A 22,404-nucleotide genomic window follows, 5' to 3' on the forward strand; every position below is an offset into this window, starting at 1 on the left:
AAGTCTCTAGGCAACCCCACAATAGTCCTTGATGAGACCATTTGCATAGATACAAAAAGTCTTTGAAAAGTGCGGCAGTTTTTGTACTCAATATCACAAATAAAATTTTACAATGGCAGATAAAATCTTTACTGGCAATTATCAGCTGCATAATTATTTTTCTTTTAAAAAATCAACAAAATAATTTAATGATTATATTTAAAACACCACTATGTAAAATACAATATTCTTAAAATGCCCAGGATAAATTATTCCCATTAAAAGTATAAAGCAAGAATTTACTGACACTTGGACCACATTGGGTGCACTCAAATTCAAGTCAGTAATTATCACAACAAAATATTGAGAAAGTTGATAAAATGTAAGGCACTTATATAGTTTGATTATGATTAATATTGTCAAAACTAGTAATGAAATATCTCTAACTCTGTAGCTACAAAAACTTATCACTTATATCATGGAAGTATAACCCATATGTATATGGTATGTGGGTTATACTTCCATGCTTATATATAGCACCAAATGAACAAAACAAAATTAGTTCTGCAGTGTGTATGGCAATGATACAACTTGGTTGACTAAGATAGGTGCAAACTAAATCTATTGTTCTTTAATGTGGTAGATTACACAAGTGGGTGATAGCAGTTCCTCTGTTGTGTGATTCTAATCACCCTGTGATCAAGGTAATGTAAACATTGGAAGTCCCACAACAGCACTGCAAGTTCATGAAACTCGCAATAAAACCCTGTGATGCCTCCCCCTACTGAGATTGTAATTAAACCAATAATCCATTAAATAGCTTATCACTGTTGTATCAACATGTTACAACAACAATTTTAGTTTGTGTCTATCTTTGAAAACAACTACCAGGGTAAAATAATCAAAACTGAACACCTTAAAGCCCCGGTAGCTGGCACTGTGCACTATTTTATGGCAAGTTTGTCATCATAAAGATACACAAACCTTTACTTGAAACACTTCAACCCTATCAATAAGCTGAATAGACTATTTACCACTGGCTTGATGTCTGTATGTAAACAGACACAGGTTAGATATGGACTATTATTTCTTTCTCAACAAATTGTAAATTTTTAGGATATTGATAGTATTTCATCATTTAATCACTGGGAGATTGTCATTTAACTGATTAGTACAACTCATATAGGAGTCACACTCACACACACACACAAACAAACAAACAAACAAACAAACAGGAAGACGAAAATTCAAAATAAGAAGCTACTGTGGCTTTAAACAATGGTGTAACATTTGATTTGAAAATGTACTTTTGATCTCAAGTACAAGTACACTCTCCTATTACCATACACACTGAGACCGTACCCTGTTACAAATAAAGCAATATCTACATGTATATACTTCTTTGTTCCGACAAATATGAATATAAAATTATGTTGACGTGAACCTGTTTTGCTGGGAAGCTGATCATTTTTATCTTCGGCAGTGTTGTTTGTCCAGATGACATAATAAGTTGACATAATTCTTTTAGTTCATGGCGTGTTTCAGTCTTTATAAAAACAGCCATATTTTTCACTGCCTTTTGTCAACATATATGCAGCTTAAAGTGTTTGTAGGTATTCTGGAAGGTTTTTGGTTAATCACAGCTAAGTTAGTTTTTCTGAACTCCTGTTTTGAGATTGAAGACTTGTTTCATTACTTCATATGTTGCAAATGACACTGCTACTTGGGGTACCACTCTGACGTAGTTAATACTTAGTCCTCTGTATAGTCCCTTTACTATACCATCCTTTCGGTAAACAGTGCCTAGGGTCTTGAAAACATTACTAGAGGAGAAACAGATGTGAAGTATGAGTTAGAATCTTAATTTAGTACAAGTTAGGGAGTACAGTTTTAATTGAGTACAAGTTAAGTAGTCTTAATTAAGTACAAGCTAGGGAGTTCTGTTGAGTACAAGTTAGAGTAGAGTACAGTTAGGGGGTAGTCAGTACTCTCTTTGAGTACAGGTTATGGAGTAGTCATAATTCAGCACAAGCTGGGGAGTACTGTCATAACTGAGAACATGTTAGGGAGTACTGTGTGTCATTAATGAGGACAGGTTAGGTTCTTGTAGAAATTTGTAATATTGGTTCTACATTAACAAGCAGCAGTATTGGCAACCTAGTAACATAGAGAACCTTATAAAGTATTGCTAGGCATTACAGCGCACACATACTATGCTGCCCTCTTGAGGTATACATGAGAAATATCTCACCTGAATTCCTTGGAGTCTGGCAATATTTGTGCCAACTGCATTCTCCGCCTTGCAACATCCAATGGAAAACTAACATCAGAAAATGAAGAGAAAAAATGTCAGTAATAGGGAATGTCTGCTTTTTGTCATATAGTTGATGAAAACCAAATCATTATTTACTTGCATTGCCTGTCAGTGACCTGTACATATTATTGGTATTTGCAGTGCAGCGTATACTTCATGCAACAAGTGTTCTACACCGTTACGTTTTCATAAAACTAATTCTATAATAATAACAGACACCCCCCCCCCCCCATGACAGATGATTGCCAGTGTGGGTACTCAGATATTGCAGTCATGTTTGTGCTGTGACCAGCTAAACTTTCACTTGTCACAACCATGGAAACCATCACAAGCACTATTGCAAATATCCCCAAAATTTGATGTTTTGGGTAACCATATGTAGTAAGTATGGACACCTATTGCTTATGAGTGTCAGTGTGAGTACTAGGGTATGTACTATTACTCGCTATGTTATCTGCTGCACTTTCACTTATTATGGCCACAGAGGGCACTGCAATCACTCATGCAAATATCCAGAGTATGCCACACTTGTATTCATACATCAAGAAGTTCTGTTATAACATGATATGTACAGACTTACGATATAGTTTGGGCAGCAGCTCCTCCCAGACCACCACACAGTAGACTGGCTGGAATCCGTAGAACTATTTCATCTTTGTTATTTGGTGATGGCTTGCCAAGAATATTAGGTGCATAGTGTAGACAAAAATACTTCATGTTTTCAAATGTATAAAATGATAGAGCTAAGAAGAGAAAGAAGTTTGTTTTTAACAACTTTATGAATTAACAGCTGTCTGAAATAGACAGACTTTTTATTGGTACATACCATTTATTCTTTGAGACGTCACTGAAACTTACATCACATGGTGTCTAATGCCATGTTTATTTCAGCATTGGGTATTGACAGACTGTGTGTTTTGCTTCCCATGGTACTGACAGTCAATTGTTTTTATTTTGATACATAACATGTAGGTCCTGTCGCAATCAACATAAAAATACACAACATTAATGTTGCAGTTTTTGTTGCCATTGTTGTGTCTCCCTGGAAATTTACTTGTACTGCATCATGCCAAACACAGGTTCATAGTATAGTACAGTCAACACATCATGCTCCCATGTAAAAAAAAAAACCTCACACTGTAAGACATGTCTAGCTATAGTTCTCCAGCATGTTCAGATTTTTAAAAAAATACAAAAATAGTCGATACTGTATACACCACTGTAGGGTACGACTTTATTGAGCACGGGCCGTTCTTTTTTTTAAAGAACACGAACCCACTTCGTGTCACTGTGTAGATGGTAATGAACCCAATCAAAAGAAAATGAAATAAAGCGGGTACATAGTTTTCAAGAAGTAGAGTTATCCAACAAAACTGCTACGATGACTTTGTGGGTCTACTTTCACTAAGACTTGGAAAGGTCATAGAATATACTGTGACGCCACATGATACGCCTGAAATGTTAACTAAAGGGAAGGGTCAGAGGAGGAACTTAGCGTTCAATACTGATGTAGCCATGGAAAATCTGACTTTCCTATTTTTTCTTAAAAGAAGCAAATCATAGACATAGTAACTTTGAAAACCATAGATCTTGGAGTACATCATGTACATGTAAAAATGGAGCTTTCCAAGACTTCGTAACGGCCCACCCATCCATGAACAGTGGACTCGCCCACATGTTATTACATTGTGTTGAGTTGTCTTCTTGTGAAGCCCTTCTCATCCAATCTTTGTAAGTTCAATGCATCCGAAAATGTTAGATCATTTTCATTCCAATTAGAATTCAATAATTGGGAAATAGAATGTACCATTTTGTTCATTTCAGTGACATTTTATTGGGTGTCACCTAAGTAGTGTTGGTCGACAACACGAGACGGTATGTGTTTACATGTAAACGACCTTTAATCTGAGTCGGCTTCAAGTTCGCATGAGAGTTGAGGAGTCGACATTTATTGATGTAACTTACAACTTCACATTTCAAGAAATGGTGAAATTTGCATAAAATGACCTCGATAAAACTTGGTTGTACTAGGATGTGATCTTGTATTCCCCCCCCCCCAAAAAAAAAAAAATTACACAGAAAAAATTCTTTATTGGGTTCTTTCAACTGCATGCATACCATCAATGAATGGACTAAATTCTCTTACAATACATTACATGGTTGTTAATATAATATCGTATAACAATAAGGTAGTCTCCACTTACTACACCTTTGATAAAAGAGCTTATAACAGCTCAGATTTATTCAAAAAATTGCACCATTTCTAATATGATTTGTTTCATCTCTAAACCAAATATAACTAATTGTTTTGTTTCATTGCACATGTTCTGATCATTACTCAAGTCATTTCATACTCAAACATAATATAAACACACACACACACACACACAATATTTTAGATACCCCCTCCCCACTAAATCTTGTTACCATAGTTCCCCATCAATTTACCTATGTTCCCCGGCCTTACTTACCACCATACGGCATTATTCCTAGAATTGTAGGTGTATATCCACTATACAGCGCCCTCAACCCACCTTCCTGGAAAGATACAAACGGTGTCATTGAGTCAGTCAACTACTTTACAAAGTTTTCTTGTTAGGGGAACACCACTTCAGAAAATAAAGGTATTTTCATAAAACTGTGAGTTCTGGCGAGTCATTTCATGATTTTACATCACCTACAGCTACTTCCAACACTAGAGAAACATTGAGTTGATCTTATAGCTTTATCTGATATCTTTGCTGTGGACCATTGCATGATGGGAGTCAGCAGAAATAATATATTCTTGGTTGCACAATGAATATTCATGAGATGTTTTACAAATGAAGGGAATAAGCACTCAGGAGTCATGAATATTCACGGTGGATTGTCAATTTCCTTGAAAAAAAGACTGCAAACCCCAAAATTTCTTTTATTATATCAAAAGGACCAGCAACAAGCTTTCACATGGCAAAGTTTGGAGAAAATTGAAGAATTCTGATTTCAGGCATGAAATCGGCTGCCAAGGTACATTCTACTTAATATAAATTGTATATTCAACTTACCTTCTTATATATAGACTTGATAGCATCTATAATTCCGTTGTAAATATGTTCACCTTTGACCTGAAAAGCTAACCTGGCACGTATCATATCTAACGGATAGGTACATGTGACTGCAGTAACACCTGGAATAGGATAACAAAGATGATTATTTGACAATACATTTGAATGATATAATGATAATAATACTTAGAGCTTTCTGTATGGTAGACTGTGAAATTATAGATTTTCTGTCTCTGTTCCCTGCTGTTCAGGGTGAGTGTTCTACAGACTCGATGGGTAGCCTGTGTATCACTCAGCTGTGTTTCACTCACAAGACGAGTGCGAATTTTGGGGGATTCCTGGAGTATTGATTCGAAAAGTTGGGGAGGATTACTCACACGGAGCCTGTGGACTGACTGGGAAGGCCTTGACAGTTCCACAGCAATGTGATATAGAGCATGCAACATAGCTCTGTCACATAGTCCAAAACCCAAATGGATTTCTGTAGCGTTTGCGTGTGTTTGTCTGCATAACAGAAAATCCCTGGGAGCAATTCCAAGCACAAATTTTTTTTTTTTAAATTAAATCAAAAAAAAATTTTAAAGAAAAAAAATTAAAAGATAGTGGCCGACAAAGCAACAATTTGAAAACACGCATTTATGTGCACATGAATGACCCTATTGTTGATGCACTTACAATGCTCCTAGTCCTAACCATTGGGTTATGTCTGTGCATGTGAAATTACATTGTTTTCAATTGTTTCATCTATTGGTGTTTCAATGCAAACAGTCAGAAATATTTGTCGGTCTATCGCATAAATACATTAGAATGCAATAAAGCAAAAATGATATTGAATGTTAGAGTTTTTATTTGAAAACGTCATCATGTAAACACAGCATAAGTCTCACATTCTAGGTTAAGATAATGTCTTAAAACTGTTACTTAGCTTACTTACCTGCCAATGCACCATTCAAAAGTTTACCAATTTCATTTTTAGGACCTAAATAATATGAAGTAAGCTGAAATAAATCAATAAATAAACTAATAAATAAAGCATGTCAGAAATAATCAGTACCTTCAGATCACAAAGAACCAGTTACCAATAGCTTTTAAGATTGTCTGCTTCATTCATAAAATTCAGATATTTGAAATTTAAACAATGTCTCCACCCTACCCAAATACAGCTACACATTAACAATAAATGTTTGCAACACTGTTGCATACAAACCATATGGGCCCCTGGGTGATAGTTTTGATGCAGTCAATAATCAAACCAACCAATGGTTGACTTTTAAATGGGTTAGAGTTTGGTAAGGGAGGTCATCATGGACATGTTTAAAAGGGGGAACGCCACTCCACAAAATGAAGTCATTTTCATAAACTATGGGTTCTGGAGAGTCATTTCATGATTTTACATCACCTATAGTTACTTGCAATTTCGCAAAAACATCAAGTTGATATTGTTCTTTATAGGGTATCTGTGCTGTGGGACACTGAATCACTGGGTCAGCAGATAAATATATCCAATGTGCACAATGAATATTCATGAGATATATTGAAAGGTATAGGCACGCAGGACTTATCAATATTCAGTGTGCAACTTGAATATACTAGTATTATTTCTACTGACTCCCATGATGCAATAGCCCACAACAAAGATACCCTATAAAGCCACAAGATCAACTTGATCCTTCTCTGAAATCACAAGTAATTGCAGATGACGTAATGACTCAAGAATCAATAGTTCATGAAATTCCTGAAGTGGTACTTTACACAACCCAAACTTATCAATGACATCACTCTTACTGAACTCTAACCTATACTTGTTGGGTGATTTTGAGAGAGGAGGGTACAATAGAAAGTTGTACCACCAATTGATTCTAGTGTATTTTGATATTTATACTCTTCCAGACAATTCAAAAGTTCTTACCTTTTTATACTGTTCATAGGAACCAAACTTGATTGAATCATAGGGAAATATCCTAACCATCATGGCGCCATTACCTTTATAAAATCCTAGAAACCCTTCCTTTCTATAAATTGCAACTAGTCCTGATATTACACCTTGGAGAAAAGAACCAAAAAGTTAAATTAGTAATGACAGAAGAGTATAAATCAATTTATTTATTTATGTTTTTTATTACAATGATTCTAATCTGAGGCAGCAAAAATAAATTACAATTTTGACTTTGGATTTCCCTAGCCACACACACACATACTTTGCCCCTATATATAAATACAAATACATACACGTACACACACATACATACGTGTACACATACACACACACACATACACATACATACACACACACACACACATACATACATACATACATACAATACAATACATACATACATAGTATACATACATACATACATACATACATACATACATACATACATACATACATACATACATACATACATACATACATACATACATACATACAATAATTGTACATACATACATACATACATACATACATACATACATACATACATACATACATACATACATACATACATACATACATACATACATACATACATACATACATACATACATAATTATGCTCAATAAGATATAATTTCCACCTTTACTACAATTTTCAGTCAGTATCATCAAACAATTTCTGTTATCCTATTCCTAGTCTATTGGAATATACATTAAATGCATAAAATATTTCATTTTCACAGTGAAACAGAATCCTTTCCTATTCCATCAAACTAACAATACCATTGATTAATTCTGTATATTTCCAAACATGTTTCAACTTGTAACAGATTTAAAGTTGTTATGATTGTGGACAAAAAATAATCTATATTCTCTTTTAAATTGACAATACTGCAATCTCTAATTTCTTGTTCCATTTTGCTTTTTTTTTTTTGTTGAATACAGAATTCTACATGAAAGATGATAAGGTTCCATAAATTAAATACTTTGTTTGCCATCCTTAAATTTCCCCAAAACCTACCAGGTAGATAGGGAAACAAACACGGATTAAACCCCACAAAGCTAAACATGTCATGTAAAATTCACTTTTCTGTTTGTACCCAAAGTCTGCTACTCTGGAGAACTATACAAATAAACTAATGTCTACTATACGATTTCTTTGACAATAGCTGATGGCGGTAGTTTTAATGTTTTTATATGCATGTTTTTTAAATTGTTTCGGTAGGTATTATTGTATTATTTACTTTTTAAATTGTTTCGGTAGGTATTATTGTATTATTTACTTTTTAATATTCATATATGCCTGTTGTATCAAATAACTTAATATCCTACACTATACATTGAAAGGCAAACAAAGAATTTAATTGGTGCCTAATTAGCATACACAAAATCTTCTTTGACAAATTTCCATAGAATTCAAACGTTGATGATTTGTGATTACTGTCTCTCCACACATCTAAATATAATCTAATAGATGTCACAGAAACTATATGTGTCACACACATAACTTTAATACTACAAACAATATGGGAGATAAGGGGCAACACTGTGAACGTGCGAAAACAAGCTATGAGCAATTGCAAGTTGGCTGGTAACACATTGTTATCACTGAAAAATTAAAAACATGACATCAATTTAAACTTTATACCTACATCAATACTAGACTTCTATGATGTCGGTGGTCACAATGTGTTATGGTACAGGTATTTGTTTTCATTTTGGAGTGCATTGGCATGTCATCAATAAAATCATGAAAACATGGCATCAACCAAAACTTAATCCCACATCTATATCAGATGTCACTGACTTCAGTAATAACAATGTGTTATGGTACTCATATTTTGTTTTCATTTTGGAGTGCGTCACCGTGTTCTGAATGTGTTGTTTTTATCTATGGCAGTACAGGAAAAAATCCATGTGTGACACTGTGATGTCTGATGAAAATGACCAAATAATCTGTAATATACTTACCATGTTGTTTATAATGCCGATTGTGTGCTTGTAGTAAAATCTTTAATCTTTCTAGAGGTGCTATGGCTGTTTTAGATGTCATACCAGATACACCTATCAGAATAAACAATATATTGTACAAAGTGAAGTTACTTCATCTCTGAACTGATGAAGAATGAATGAAATTTGTGCTATATGCTGTTTATTTTATGAATAGTCCTAATAAAAAAATTGTGTGGTTCCGGTTAGCACTTGGAATGAATGTGTTGACCCTGCTTGTGCATGGCCATATCAAATATGTCAGAATGTGATGTACATCTATCACATTTACCCTTCTGTTAGGCAGTTATGATACATTTTGTGTTTCAATTTCAATGATTTAAAAAACAACAACACATTATCTTGCAGTTAATTTCATAGCAACAGTAGATTAAAACACCAACATTTCTGCAGCTACTGCTAGTCTCATGCTAGAGTATCACAATATCAACCCCCCTACCCCCATCCCAACCCCCACCCCCAAATAAAATCAAAACAAACTGTGGATTTTGGCCCAAAATACAGTGTGTCTAACACATATAAAATGTCTATCAAAAGTGTTAATTTCTTATAATTATCTGTTTATATTCAAAACCATTACATAACATGGCTAGCTAATATTTATGAAGCAATCATTTTAATCCCTGGTTATCTGTTCCACGTGAGATATGTAGATTAAAATGTTCACATATTTTAAACAAAATTTAACATGGAATATGGAACTTTATCACTCAACTATACCCTGACAGAGGCACTGTAATCACTTGTGAGCTAATATTCTATGGATGGTCATAAAATAACAATTGCATTATTAGCTATTTATGAATATAAAAAAATACCATCACATCAACATGAAAAACGATATTCTTCGGGCAATTCCAAACTTTACTGATTTTCAATTTAACACCCAGTGATGGTATTTTTTGAATATTTGTAAATACCTTTAAGTAATGCTATTACTAGTATTTTGTATTATGACCATCCTGTGGACATAGGCTAACATAATCAACAACAACAACAACAACAACAACAACAACAACAACAACAACAACAGCAGCAGCAGCAGCAAATTTACTATCGAAAACACTATTAGTAAAAAACACATTGATGTCACAGTTGTATGAAATTTACAGTCCAAAATAACCATACTTTAATGTCCTATTCAGTGAACAGTACCATATATTCTGAATGGTCACAACAATAGGAATATATACAAAGCAATTCCATTGTGAATAGACAGACGACACAACAGACTTCAGAATGTGAGCATTCAGAATATTGTCTATCAACTCCCCTGCTACCGTCTAATAACTTGTATATAGAGTTGGAATCAGATGTAGTCATCACGTGCATAGAATCCACCAGTATCATATCAAAAATTAATAAATAACAGTCTTAAATCTGCGAAAACCAAATAAGTGTTTTCCATGCTACGACTGGTCGTGCTTCATTTTTTTGTTTGAACTACGTAAGAACCAAGTCGTGTTTCCTTGGCATGTTAGAGTGTTAAATTTCAACAAAATAACGCAACTGGACGTAGGGACTCCCTTCGACTACATTATGATTTATACAAAGTTTCGCTTTAAAATAACTAAAATGAAAGGTTCGATAAATATGGTCAACCAACTAGGAAAATCACAGGATAGAGAATTGGTGCGGTGATGTTTTAAATTGTCATAACACTTAGATTTAGAAACTCATCTTGACAGAAAACGTGCTGTCGTTTTGATCTTGGAGTAATTATACTGTCAGTATTTTACTCCAAGTTCTGATCAAGTGGGTTGGGATGGCATGCAGCATGATGAAGTATCATAACTTTTATAAATGCATAACGCTCTTGGTAAAACTCACCTCCAGAAGTAAACGATTTAACAAGAAACAGCACAGATTTAGAGTCGTCCGTCATCTTCTTTGCGTAATTGTCACGATACCAGCAGCAAAATATATTAAAATCTCACTATCATATCAGATTGTCTTCTGTTCTGTTTGACGTTCACTTCGTACGTTGCGTTACCTCATTTCTCGACATTTCGAAGATAAAACTACAAATGGTGGACGATCAAATTGTTCTAAAAAAGATGGTGATAGTTCACAATATCAACAGTGGAGCTCAAATTGGGGCCATCCAAAAAAAACTTTGGATATTTACCAGGAGCTCTCCTCACAAATGTTCATGCACCATGCAGTTTGCAATTTCCGTCGTCTGTTGCATGGCGTGACCGATCTGTGAGGTTGAAAGGTTAAAGGTGAATTTGGACCGTACCATTTTTATTGGAGGGAAGTTGTGTGACGGGTTTCTAATATACGAATGCACATACACCACAATTCCTCACATTTATACGGTCTTCACGACATTTTGAGTATTCACACAGTCTGAAAAGAATACTCATGAAGATTTGATACAGTAATTGACTGTTGTATGAAATCCACCCACGGATTGAATTAATTTTCCCCTTAATATTAAGTAACATCGTCGACGTTTCGTGCTTGCGTACGCGTACGAACGCGAACGTACGTTTACATGTGCGCTGTTCTGATTTCTGGTGGACATCCACTATTTTCAAATACAAATGAGATGTTCTCAGTCTTTATATGTTTTCTTTTGTTCGTGTTATCTGGAAAGGGAAGTTGTACCAGTAATTGTGCTGAGAGCCGTTTGGGAAGGGTGGTGGAGATCTTGTTCAATAAAGCTATAGTGTTACCTTGGAGGAATTATGTGGCAGTGGAATTATCCTCCAAGGTGTTACATACCAATATTTATAGTAGGAGAACCCCCCCCCCTCCCCCATACACTCATACAACCTAAATTTTAATCAAACATTTTTGAGCATACAAAATATATGTATAATTTAGTAGTTTTACAAAAGTCTAGAGTCAAGTTGTCTCCCCCCCCCTCACAGCAGTCGACCCCCCTCCCCACACGACTTGGCCCTAGGCTAGTTAAACATGTAAGTGATATATCGGAAGTATAGGCCTAGGTGATGACAAATGCGGGATTATCATAAAAAAACCAGACATATACAATACACCACAGACAATAAAGTCTGTGAATACACTGATGGTTAGGGAGTGGTTACATATTATAGTAGACCTTTCAGGCTCATGACAGGTTGTACTTGATACAAACAATAGTTAATATATATTTTAAGCCCAGTTTTGAAAATGGAGACAAATACATTTGAATGACTTTATTTAAAATCACTTCCTGTAATTAACATATTTATATAAGTTGAAACAATAAAAATACGTATACACAATAATAATGTAAATTATGGTTTTAACACACTTGCATTGTATTGCATTGTACACATTTAATTTGAATATTTTGTTCGGTTACCTTTCTTTCATACTAAAATATACAGTGTTCACACAAAAACTTCTTTTTTCTTTGAGTCAGTCATGGTGTTTCCAACTAAACAATGAATCTAAGCACAATATGAAATGGTTTGATATAATAATGCAATTTGTGGCTCATCAAACATTACAAAAAGACTTCATGACCAAGAAAAACATTCCATGGGTGATTACTTGTGATTTCAGAGAACATCAAGTTGATGTTGTGTCTTTAGACGGTATCTTTGCACTCGTATGCACTCACAACTCATGAATATTCAGTGTGCACCCTTTGGAACAAATTTTCCTAAAAAGCTACATTTTTGAAATCTCAAACTTTGGCAAATTGTTCCTGGTCCTTTTGAATTTAGAGTTCACCATTGTATTCTCATATCTTTTAATCTTACAATAGTTACTGGTTGTCACTGAGTTGGATTAAAATGTACATGCCTCTAGAAATTTGCATGATGACCCTTCATTTTTTTGTAATAAAGGGAAACATAGCCTGACAGATCTAGGCATTGTTTCTGCCTACACAATGCTCACAAACAAAAGGTTACATAAGGGGACCAACGACTGGACCTTTCCGATATTTAGGGGAACACCACTCCAGGAAATGAAGTCATTTTCATAAACTATGGGTTCTGTAGAGTATTTTCAAGATTTTACATCACTTAAAATTACTGGTAATTTCAGAAAAAAACATCAAGTTGATGTTGTGCCTTTATAGGGTGTCTTTGCACTCATATGCACTCAGGACTCATGAATATTCATTGTTCAACCATGAATACATTATTTCTGCTGATTCCCATGATGCAATGGCCCATAGCGAAGAAAAGGTTGGAATAAGCACTTAGGAGTCATGAATATTCATTGTTCAACCATGAATACATTATTTCTACTGATTTCCCTGATGCAATAACCCATAGCACAGATATCACAACATACAATATATTTATTAAGATCATCTGACAGACCTTCAAAATATGATAGAAAAAATTGTATGCTTAATGCGTTAAAAATTAATAATTTCTTTTAAAATTAATATTTATATATATACAATATAAAATAAAAATACAAAATAATCAATACAATAAAACATTAGCTCATTCTAAAATGTAAACTTGACATCAATTTTAAGTATGGGTTAGCAACTTAGCAAGCATGAGGAAGACAACTTTGCAAAGTAAATTTTTTAGAAATATTCTTGATAGAGGGCCTCATACTCCAAGTTTGCACAAATTATGAGAAACATAAAGGGCTTTATTATAAGTATGCATAAAATATGAGAAATATAGAGGGCCTCATTACTACAAGTTTGCAAAATTATTAAAAGGGACTTGTTACTATAAATTGAAGCTAACTTCAAAGCATTGCATACAATACTGAGGCTCTTGGAAAATTTGTTTGAGTGTCGCCTCTGTAGCTTGACAACATTTTAGCTTTTACAAAAAGTGGCCAGTTTTTCCACCCAACTTTAAAGTTGAATCAACAAGTCCATATACATTTTTGTGAATTAATTGATGATTTAAGAAAATGATCATTTTCTATGGACTTCATTTGCTATCCAAAGTTGAATAAAAAATATTTACTACATAGTTCTGTAAACAGCGACAAATGTTATGACACAGCCACTAGTATGGCAACAAAAGTGACTATACAACAGGTCATGTCAACAGTCAAATCACAATAAAACAGAGCTAAGTATATCTTTTTTGAGACTTTTGATTGCGTTACACGATTTCTTTCCAGAAAGAAAAAAAAAGTTACGAAAACAATAGTTTACCTTAGAATTTTAGTTTGGAGTCTACAGAACTGTAAAAGTCTAAAATTCACAATAGCATACTTTCATTCCTCGATATTTCAATATTCTGCTACATATGGCCAACAACCCAGACAAATAGTCACATATAGCCTAGAGTTTGCCATGATAACAGTTAACGCACTCCTCTAATATCACTTCTAGACACACACATAAACAATTTCTGTTATCAGTTAAGTAAGATTTTTAAATCTTTTTAAGATTTTAGAACTGCAGAATCGATAAACTCATTTGCATATTTGAAAATGAGGTTCCACAAGGTCAAAGGTCATCAAATATTGTTGCTTGATATCTCATAAGAGGTAAAATGGTAGGCTACTAAAGTTTAAATAATTTTCAACAAGAATTCTGACAGTGATTCTGTATCTTATTCGCACATTTGAAACAAGATTTCAGAGTGTGCAGGATGTGACTGAGGTTAAAGGTCACCCATCATACAGGTGGGTATCTGGATAATATTTGCATACTTGAGATCAAAGTCTATCATTTAACCCCACGAGGTCGAAGGTCAGACTGTTGTGACGATATCAGATTTATTAGGTACACCATCTGGGTATATGAATTTATTTGCATACTTGAAATCACATTCCATCCTCTAGCCCCAGGAGATCAGAGATCAGACATGATAGGATCAGATTTATCTGGCTGGTTGAATCTCAACTTGCGTATTTGAAATCAGATTCCATCCTCTCGGCCCAGGTCAGAGGTCAGTCATGATAGGATTCAATTCAGTACATGCATAAAAAGAACTTCATTTGGGTAGTTCAATCTCAATTTGCATATCTGAAATCAGATTCCATCCTCTAGGCCCAGGTCAGAGGTCAGTCATGATAGGATTCAATTCAGTACATGCATAAAAAGAACTTCATTTGGGTAGTTCAATCTCAATTTGCGTATTTGAAATCAGATTCCATCCTCTCGGCCCAGGTCAGAGGTCAGTCATGATAGGATTCAATTCAGTACATGCATAAAAAGAACTTCATTTGGGTAGTTCAATCTCAATTTGCGTATTTGAAATCAGATTCCATCCTCTAGCCCTAGGGCGGTCAGGGGTCAGTCATGATAGGATCAGATTTATCTGGGTAGTTGAATCTCAATTTGCATATTTGAAATCAGATTCCATCCTCTCGCCCCAGGGAGGTCAGCCACGATAGGATCAGATTCATTACATACATAATAGGAACTCCATTTGGGTAGCTGAATCTCAATTTGCATACTTGAAATCAGATTCCCTCCTCTTGCTCCAGAAGCTCAAAGGACAGGTCAGTCTTGCACAGACCATTCCCCCAAGAATTCTTGTTCTGTTATTTATTGTCCATGTTCTATAAAACTGTATCAACTCCAGTTTTTAAATCTAGTACTTGTTTCATGAATTCATAAATTGTAAATGACACGGCTATTTGAGGTATAGCTCTGAGGTAATTGATACTTAGTCCCCTATAAAGTCCATGAACTATACCATCTTTGTTGTAGACGGTAACCAGTGTCTGAAACCAGCTCCTGAAAGAGAAACATAATGGCCATCAGTCATTTCCAAGAAGTGATGCAAATAATGTTGAAAATGGACGATGAAACTTTAAACAAATTTCATGACTTGTTACTCCGTAAACTGAAATGTCTAAAATGTTTGTTATTGTACATACAATATCAATCTTTCTAGCTTTTTGCTCTTTATTGAGTTCCAAACACGGACTTGGTATATGTTGTTGTTTCACATTGTTTTTTCAAGAAGGAAAACACAGAAAAGTTGTTAAATGAATAAAAAAATCTATTTGTCATCCATATGGCCACTTTAAAAATCAAAATATGAACACAAGAAATATGAAGATGTTGATATATATTGAATATAATTACTCTGATAATGTATCAATAGATATACTCATCAAACAAGTTCGTTATTTACAATTAGATGAAACCTCACAAAATTGAAACACATTTCCTTGTTTTGAGTGTAGGAGAGGTTTTTGAGAAATTCAAAAACATACCTAAACATATGTGAATCTGGTAATATCATTGCCAGCTGCATCCGTCTCCTAGCAACATCTAGAGGGTATCTGAATAAACAAACACAACAAACAATCAATATATTTCCTACTAATTATCTTTTCTATCTCAAAACTAATGTGGCATCAACAAAACACATTTCCGTGTTTTCTGTGATTAATTCATTTTGTATTTTGGAAACTGTCATTTGTAAACTGTTTGTGCCATTTCCTGTCAACTCCCCGGGCACTATAATATGAAAATGTACAATGTTTACTGTTTAAAAAACTGTTTGTGCTATTTCCCCCCACCCACCCACCCCCCCCCCCCCACCCCCCGTCAACATTGGAGGGCACTATATGATATTAACATTTGTGTTTTATCACCTACAAACCTGTCTGCACTTTTTCTTCCTTCAACCATAGAGGGTGTGATTTTATGTTAAAATCTGTGTTTATCATCACTTTACTGAATGGTATGTACTACTTTCCCTACCAACACTAGAGGGTGCTATTTCATATAAAAATCTATGTTTCATCACTTACGAAACTGTTTGTGCAATTGCCCCAGCCATACCTCCACATAGAAAAGTAACTGGTATTCTAAGGACCATTTCATCTGGGTGCTTCATGGACAACTTACATGTCCAATTTGTGAAATGTGTTAAAAAATATGCCTTTAATGTTTCATACGTGAAAAAAGAAAGCCCTGTAATGAAACAAGAAAATGTATAAAAATTTGGTACAACGTTCAATGTGGTAGATTAAACAAGTGGGTAATAGCAGTTCCTTTGTTGTGTAAATCTAACCCTGTAAACATTGGAAGTCCCAAAAAGGTACACTGCAAGCTTATGGCACTATCTCTCATAGAACTACCTCCCTACTGAGACAATAATTAAACCAACATCCATTCAATAGCTTATCACTGTTTGTATCAACATGTTGCAACAAGAGTTTTAGTTTGTGTTTATCTTTGACCTCAATTACAAGAGTAATAATCCTAATCTGGTACTGGTCAGTAAACAATCTATAAAACCTCTAAATGCCATATTTAGTATGCATACACAGCATTCTATACTATTACAGTTTCTTGAGTTCCAAGTTGAGTAAACGTCCAAGAAAAAGGAATTGCACAGGAGTTACCAACCATAAATTTGAAAGAGTTTAGGAATTAAGTTCATTCATTCTGATTTTGAATGGTTTGACATGAGTCATTCCTTGGATATTATTTATTTTTTCTTTAAATTTGAGCAAGGAATTACTCCAAGTGATTTTCTTGTTATGCAGATATAAACACACACAACCACACTTTCTACAGAGCTGTATTCAGGTTTGGGACAACACAACAGGGCTATGTTGCATACTGCATATCATGTTACATGTGAAACTGCTATGGCTTTTCAAGTCAGTCCACAGGCTGTCCCAAAGTCACCCAGGCCCATTAATATAGCACCCACAAGGTCCATGTTAGGATGGTTGGATATTTACCTGCATATGGTACCATTCCTATTATGGTTGGTGTGAATCCCCTATACAATCCCTTTATACCACCCTCCTGTAATATCAAAAGAAATAAAAGACACATTTTAATACTATGTAGACTGGGAGAGCAGCCATTGTGGGCGTGGTCTAATCTCCCTTTCCCCATTTCAGGGCAAACTGATAAGCCGAGACCAATAACATCATTACAGTCTAAATACTACTAGTATGTTGCTCCATAGACCCTGCACTCATACTATGAAATTAAAATTTTTCCCACTGCTGGGCACTCCAAGGAAATATAAAAATCAATAATCGCTCTAATTGAGGGCACTGTTCCTGGCAACGTGCCAGGATAAATTAAATTAATTGCCACTTGAGGGCGCTCTTCATACTGAAATGCAAAATGAGTCTGGTAACTTAGCATATATAGTTGTGTCAGAGAAGCTAAAAGAAGCTATGTCAATGCATATTGACTTACCTGATGTACTATACTCTTGACTGTGTGAAAAATTCCATCATAAATGTGTTCCCCTGTGACTTGAAATGCTAGTCTAGCTCTAACCATATCCAGAGGATATGTAAATGTAACAGCAGTTATTCCTGCAATAAGTGACAGAAAGGAATATGAAGTATGGGTAAACTCTGGTGACATATGCATAACCTTTGAAAATCATTGCTTTACACAGTTAAAACAAACTACAGCAGACAGGATATCTGTGTAACAGACCCTGCTGTGCAGACCCTGTAATAGGGTATGAGACACACGTTCTGTTTTATTACATACAGGGTCTGTAAATTTGGTAAGATTTCAGAGGTGTAATCACAGACATGTAACAAATCTGTTGGCACAGGTATGTATATATGGTGTGCAATTCCTAAGAGTATCTCACAAATGGGTAATGATACAGGTACTGTTACATCACATAGAATAAACAGAACTTGTGACATGCCTGTGCTCACAGCAATGAATACAGTAATGTATCCACGCCTCTGTTGACAGGCCTGTGGCTACAGCTCTGTTACAACCCTGTGCTGTCTTTGTTGAGACAGATCTGTACCACAAGAATATTACAGGGTCAGCGCATGACAGAGCAAAATTTTATTTGGTGTGTACAGAAACCCTATCGATGCCTTGTACATGTGTTAAATGTATAAGTTGCAGCAATAATGAATCACCAACGAGTAACTTCTCACAGTCTGGACATTATTAGCTATATATTATTTTTTGGTTGTAAAAAGTCACATGATAAATGACCTGCCACTGACCCTATACAAAGGTCACATGACTCATAACTGACCTGCCATTGACCCTGACGATAACTTGGCTAGTTGGTAGTGATGGCCAAAGAAATCCCTGGCAATCTGTACACAAACATAAATGAAGGAATAAAGTAACAAAACAGCTTTCATATATCCCAGGAATTTGAATAAAGTATTCTCAGACAACAAAACATCACATTTTAAAAGTAAATTAAACATTATCACTTTAACGTTGTAGCTATATACAGGAAAATTGAAAAAAAAGGTTGGTATTTTTTGGGTACTCTGAAACAATGTCTTCATGACAACCAAGGACCCAAAAGAAAACATTTGGGTTCAACCAAAAAAATACTGAATACATTAATGACTAATTTACATACATTTACATAACAAAAACCTACATAACTGCAATAACACGTGTAATTTCAATCATGTGATATTCTTACATTTGCAAAGAAATATGTTTGTTATTCCTGAGGGTTAACGTTCTTCTATTGCATATGTATGTATGTTGGCTTCCATCAGATAATGTGTGCTGAAGGCAAGGACCTCCACTTAACAATGAACAAAGAACAAGTTTCATCTATGTTTCTCGGTAATCACCCATCATGTATTTAATGTAAAAATCATGAAATGATTCTCCAGAATTTAGAACCCAGTTTATTAGAATGTCTTTATTTTTAATGAGGGGTGTTCCCGTTCCAGATGCCCTTATTTCCTGGAGTGGTGTTCTCCTAATATAAATCCTGAATCCTGACACAGCCATTATCTTTTCACACAAACTTGACCTGAATAGGGATATATATATACAAGTCTATTATTTCTGATGCAAATTGTAGCATAGACAATGGAGAAGTAACCTTCTCTTCTATGATTGTAGTATATAAATTTTGTAATACATGTTGACTTACCCTTTTATACTGTTCATAGGACATAAACTGGATGGCTCCATAGGGAAATATTCTAACCATCATTGCACCATTACCCTTGTATAAAGCTAAGAACCCTTCTTTATGGTATACTGCATATAATGCTGAAAATACACCTATCAATTGAAATATAGTTAAACAAAAAGTTGAAATATAGTAAAATATAGTAAAACAGGGAAAAATAGGTTTATCATCACAACATCTTTTTACTGCATTGTTAAGTCAACTATGGGGCAGTGTGCCCTCTAAGTCACCCAAATTTGCACTTGTCTTGTGAATGAGTAGTCACGGCTGAGTGATACAGCTTAATACCCATCGAGTATGTAGAACACTCACCCTGGGTTTGGGTCAGTCACAGAAAAATCCCCTGTTTCTAGTGGGATTCAAACCTATGACCTCCCAACTGCTAATCTTGTGTACTAACGACTATGCTACAGGGAGATGGTCCTTTTTACTTTCTACAGGGACTTGAATATTAGTACATACAACAAAGTTAGAGACCAAAGAAAACTGACCAAAAATCTGACCAAAAAATTCGGTTCACTTCATGTTTATAAATTGTGTTGTACTTTGCATATACACTGGGTCCTTACTTTCCCTAAGATCAAAGACAGATACCCAAATTGTACAGAATTCCACTGGAAAAAACTGTAGATGTAAAAGTAAAAAAGACTCAGAAATAGAACAAATTGAAGTCTCCTAGGTTAAATTTTGGTCAGATTATCAGATTGGATTATCCACTCTTTACATATACTGTAACTATGGCAACCCTTTTGGAAGATTGTCACATTACATTCAGAAACTCACCTAAATGTCTGTAATGCACACTGTGTGCCTGAAGTAGAATTTTGATCCTGTCTAAAGGTGCTATACTGGTTTTTGCACAGCATCCTGCAACACCTACATTTGAAATAAGAAAAGAAAAGACAACAATATCAGAGTTTTTTCTAAAGGCAATAAGTAGGTAAATCTTACCAATCATTTGACCAGGTTCCCATGCAAAAATTACCATATATTTTATGAAAACACTACCTTTTTTTACCCCCTTCCCTCTCTGTTTCCCAACCTTAGCAAAAACACTGAATATCAATACATATAGCAATGATTTCACATTTGAAAATATCTTACTCCATCTCAGTAAAGTATGCAAGTAACAAATTCAAACATTACTTAAAGACCAAAAATTCAATCCTAGGTTCTTGATTGTAATCTTAATTAGTGGAGTCATATTAATTAATGATTAAGATAATTTGCTCAAGACCAACTTTTTAAAGGTCTGCAACAATTATTTTTCTCATGCAAATTTTAACCTCAATGGGCACTGCTAGACTTTGTCAGTGCCAAACATCACTGCTCTAAATGTTACTTAGGTTTATCAGAAGTGGTTTCTTTTGAACCTAACTACAAGTCTCATTGTCTTGGTTACCCAGCCTCTTGCAGTTGAGGGCCACCAGCAGGACATTAGCCCACAACAGAGCTCCCCTGCTGAGGTATGCCCTCAACGGCAAGAGGCTGCGTAACCGAGACTACAAGACCTAGTCTCAAAGGTGCTAGGTGTAATGTGTAGGTAGGTTATTCCTATCCAAACCCAGAAATTCGTGATATTTAATTAACATAGCACACCATTGGCTGCAATTATTGTAGTGTTCACTGTTATATTGTGTTTCTCATTTTTTTTGTGAATGGTAAATTCTGGTTACAAAATTACAAGGTAGTTCAGATACATTGTATCAATCATAACCAAAAAGGACTGTGACCCCATCCAGTCATCTCCATCCAGGGACGAAGTGATCGGACACCGTAACCATGCCCCCCCCCCCCCCCCCCGATTTATTTTCAACTCGTCTTCAAAGAATTATTCGGTTCGAGATATTACACACGAAATGATACTCTATTTTATTTGCAACAAAAACAAACGTTACAATATACTTTTTACAACTTACAAGATTTATAATCATGTAAACAGCACTAAACTAAAGTCCAAACTGAATGATGCCCAACGCTACATGTGGAAACGGTCAATATTCCGGGGTATATTTCATTTAAAAATTGCCAGTTTCTTTCTTATACGAAATTGGACATCTTCAAATTGAAATAATGTGCTTACCTCCAGCGGCAAACGATTTTGCGATGAAAACCGGCGACTTTATCGAGTTCCCGCTGTTATGCTCCGCCATTTTAAGTCATTTGGGGTCACGGAAATTGAACCATAATCCCATAGGGGTGTAAACTACTTACGTGCAATCCATAACTGAATAAGCATTAAATAAAAGTTCTTCCTGTTTTCAAAGGTTACTAACGAGATTTGATCTGTACATATGGTTACGATTTTTTT

General features: G+C 35.0%; 3 protein-coding genes across 3 annotated transcripts in view; all 3 read right to left on the reverse strand.

Moving 5' to 3' along the window:
- Window positions 1-1,458, reverse strand: part of LOC144452568 (calcium uniporter protein, mitochondrial-like) — a 54,841-nt gene extending 53,383 nt beyond the window's left edge. The window contains exon 1 of the mRNA XM_078143681.1: window positions 1,424-1,458. The gene's annotated coding sequence lies outside the window, so the exon portion shown is untranslated. The remainder of the gene's footprint in view (window positions 1-1,423) is intronic.
- Window positions 1,459-1,580: 122 nt separating this feature from the next.
- On the reverse strand, window positions 1,581-11,167 carry LOC144452260 (solute carrier family 25 member 16-like). The gene is made up of 9 exons (XM_078143322.1): window positions 11,113-11,167; window positions 9,244-9,336; window positions 7,247-7,380; window positions 6,272-6,335; window positions 5,338-5,459; window positions 4,765-4,831; window positions 2,874-3,036; window positions 2,231-2,299; window positions 1,581-1,802 (listed from the first exon to the last, which is right to left on the reverse strand). The coding sequence occupies exons 1-9, from the start codon at window positions 11,165-11,167 to the stop codon at window positions 1,628-1,630; spliced, it is 942 nt and encodes a 313-aa protein (XP_077999448.1). The 3' UTR covers window positions 1,581-1,627.
- Window positions 11,168-15,738: 4,571 nt separating this feature from the next.
- LOC144452548 (solute carrier family 25 member 16-like) lies at window positions 15,739-22,246 on the reverse strand. The gene is made up of 9 exons (XM_078143650.1): window positions 22,177-22,246; window positions 20,877-20,969; window positions 20,052-20,185; window positions 19,179-19,242; window positions 18,359-18,480; window positions 17,887-17,953; window positions 16,945-17,107; window positions 16,402-16,470; window positions 15,739-15,916 (listed from the first exon to the last, which is right to left on the reverse strand). Exons 1-9 carry the CDS (start codon window positions 22,244-22,246, stop codon window positions 15,739-15,741), a joined length of 960 nt encoding a protein of 319 aa, XP_077999776.1.
- Between the last annotated feature and the right edge of the window lie 158 nt (window positions 22,247-22,404).

This window comes from Glandiceps talaboti, chromosome 22 (assembly GCF_964340395.1).
Source record: "Glandiceps talaboti chromosome 22, keGlaTala1.1, whole genome shotgun sequence".
Lineage (NCBI taxonomy): Eukaryota > Metazoa > Hemichordata > Enteropneusta > Spengelidae > Glandiceps > Glandiceps talaboti.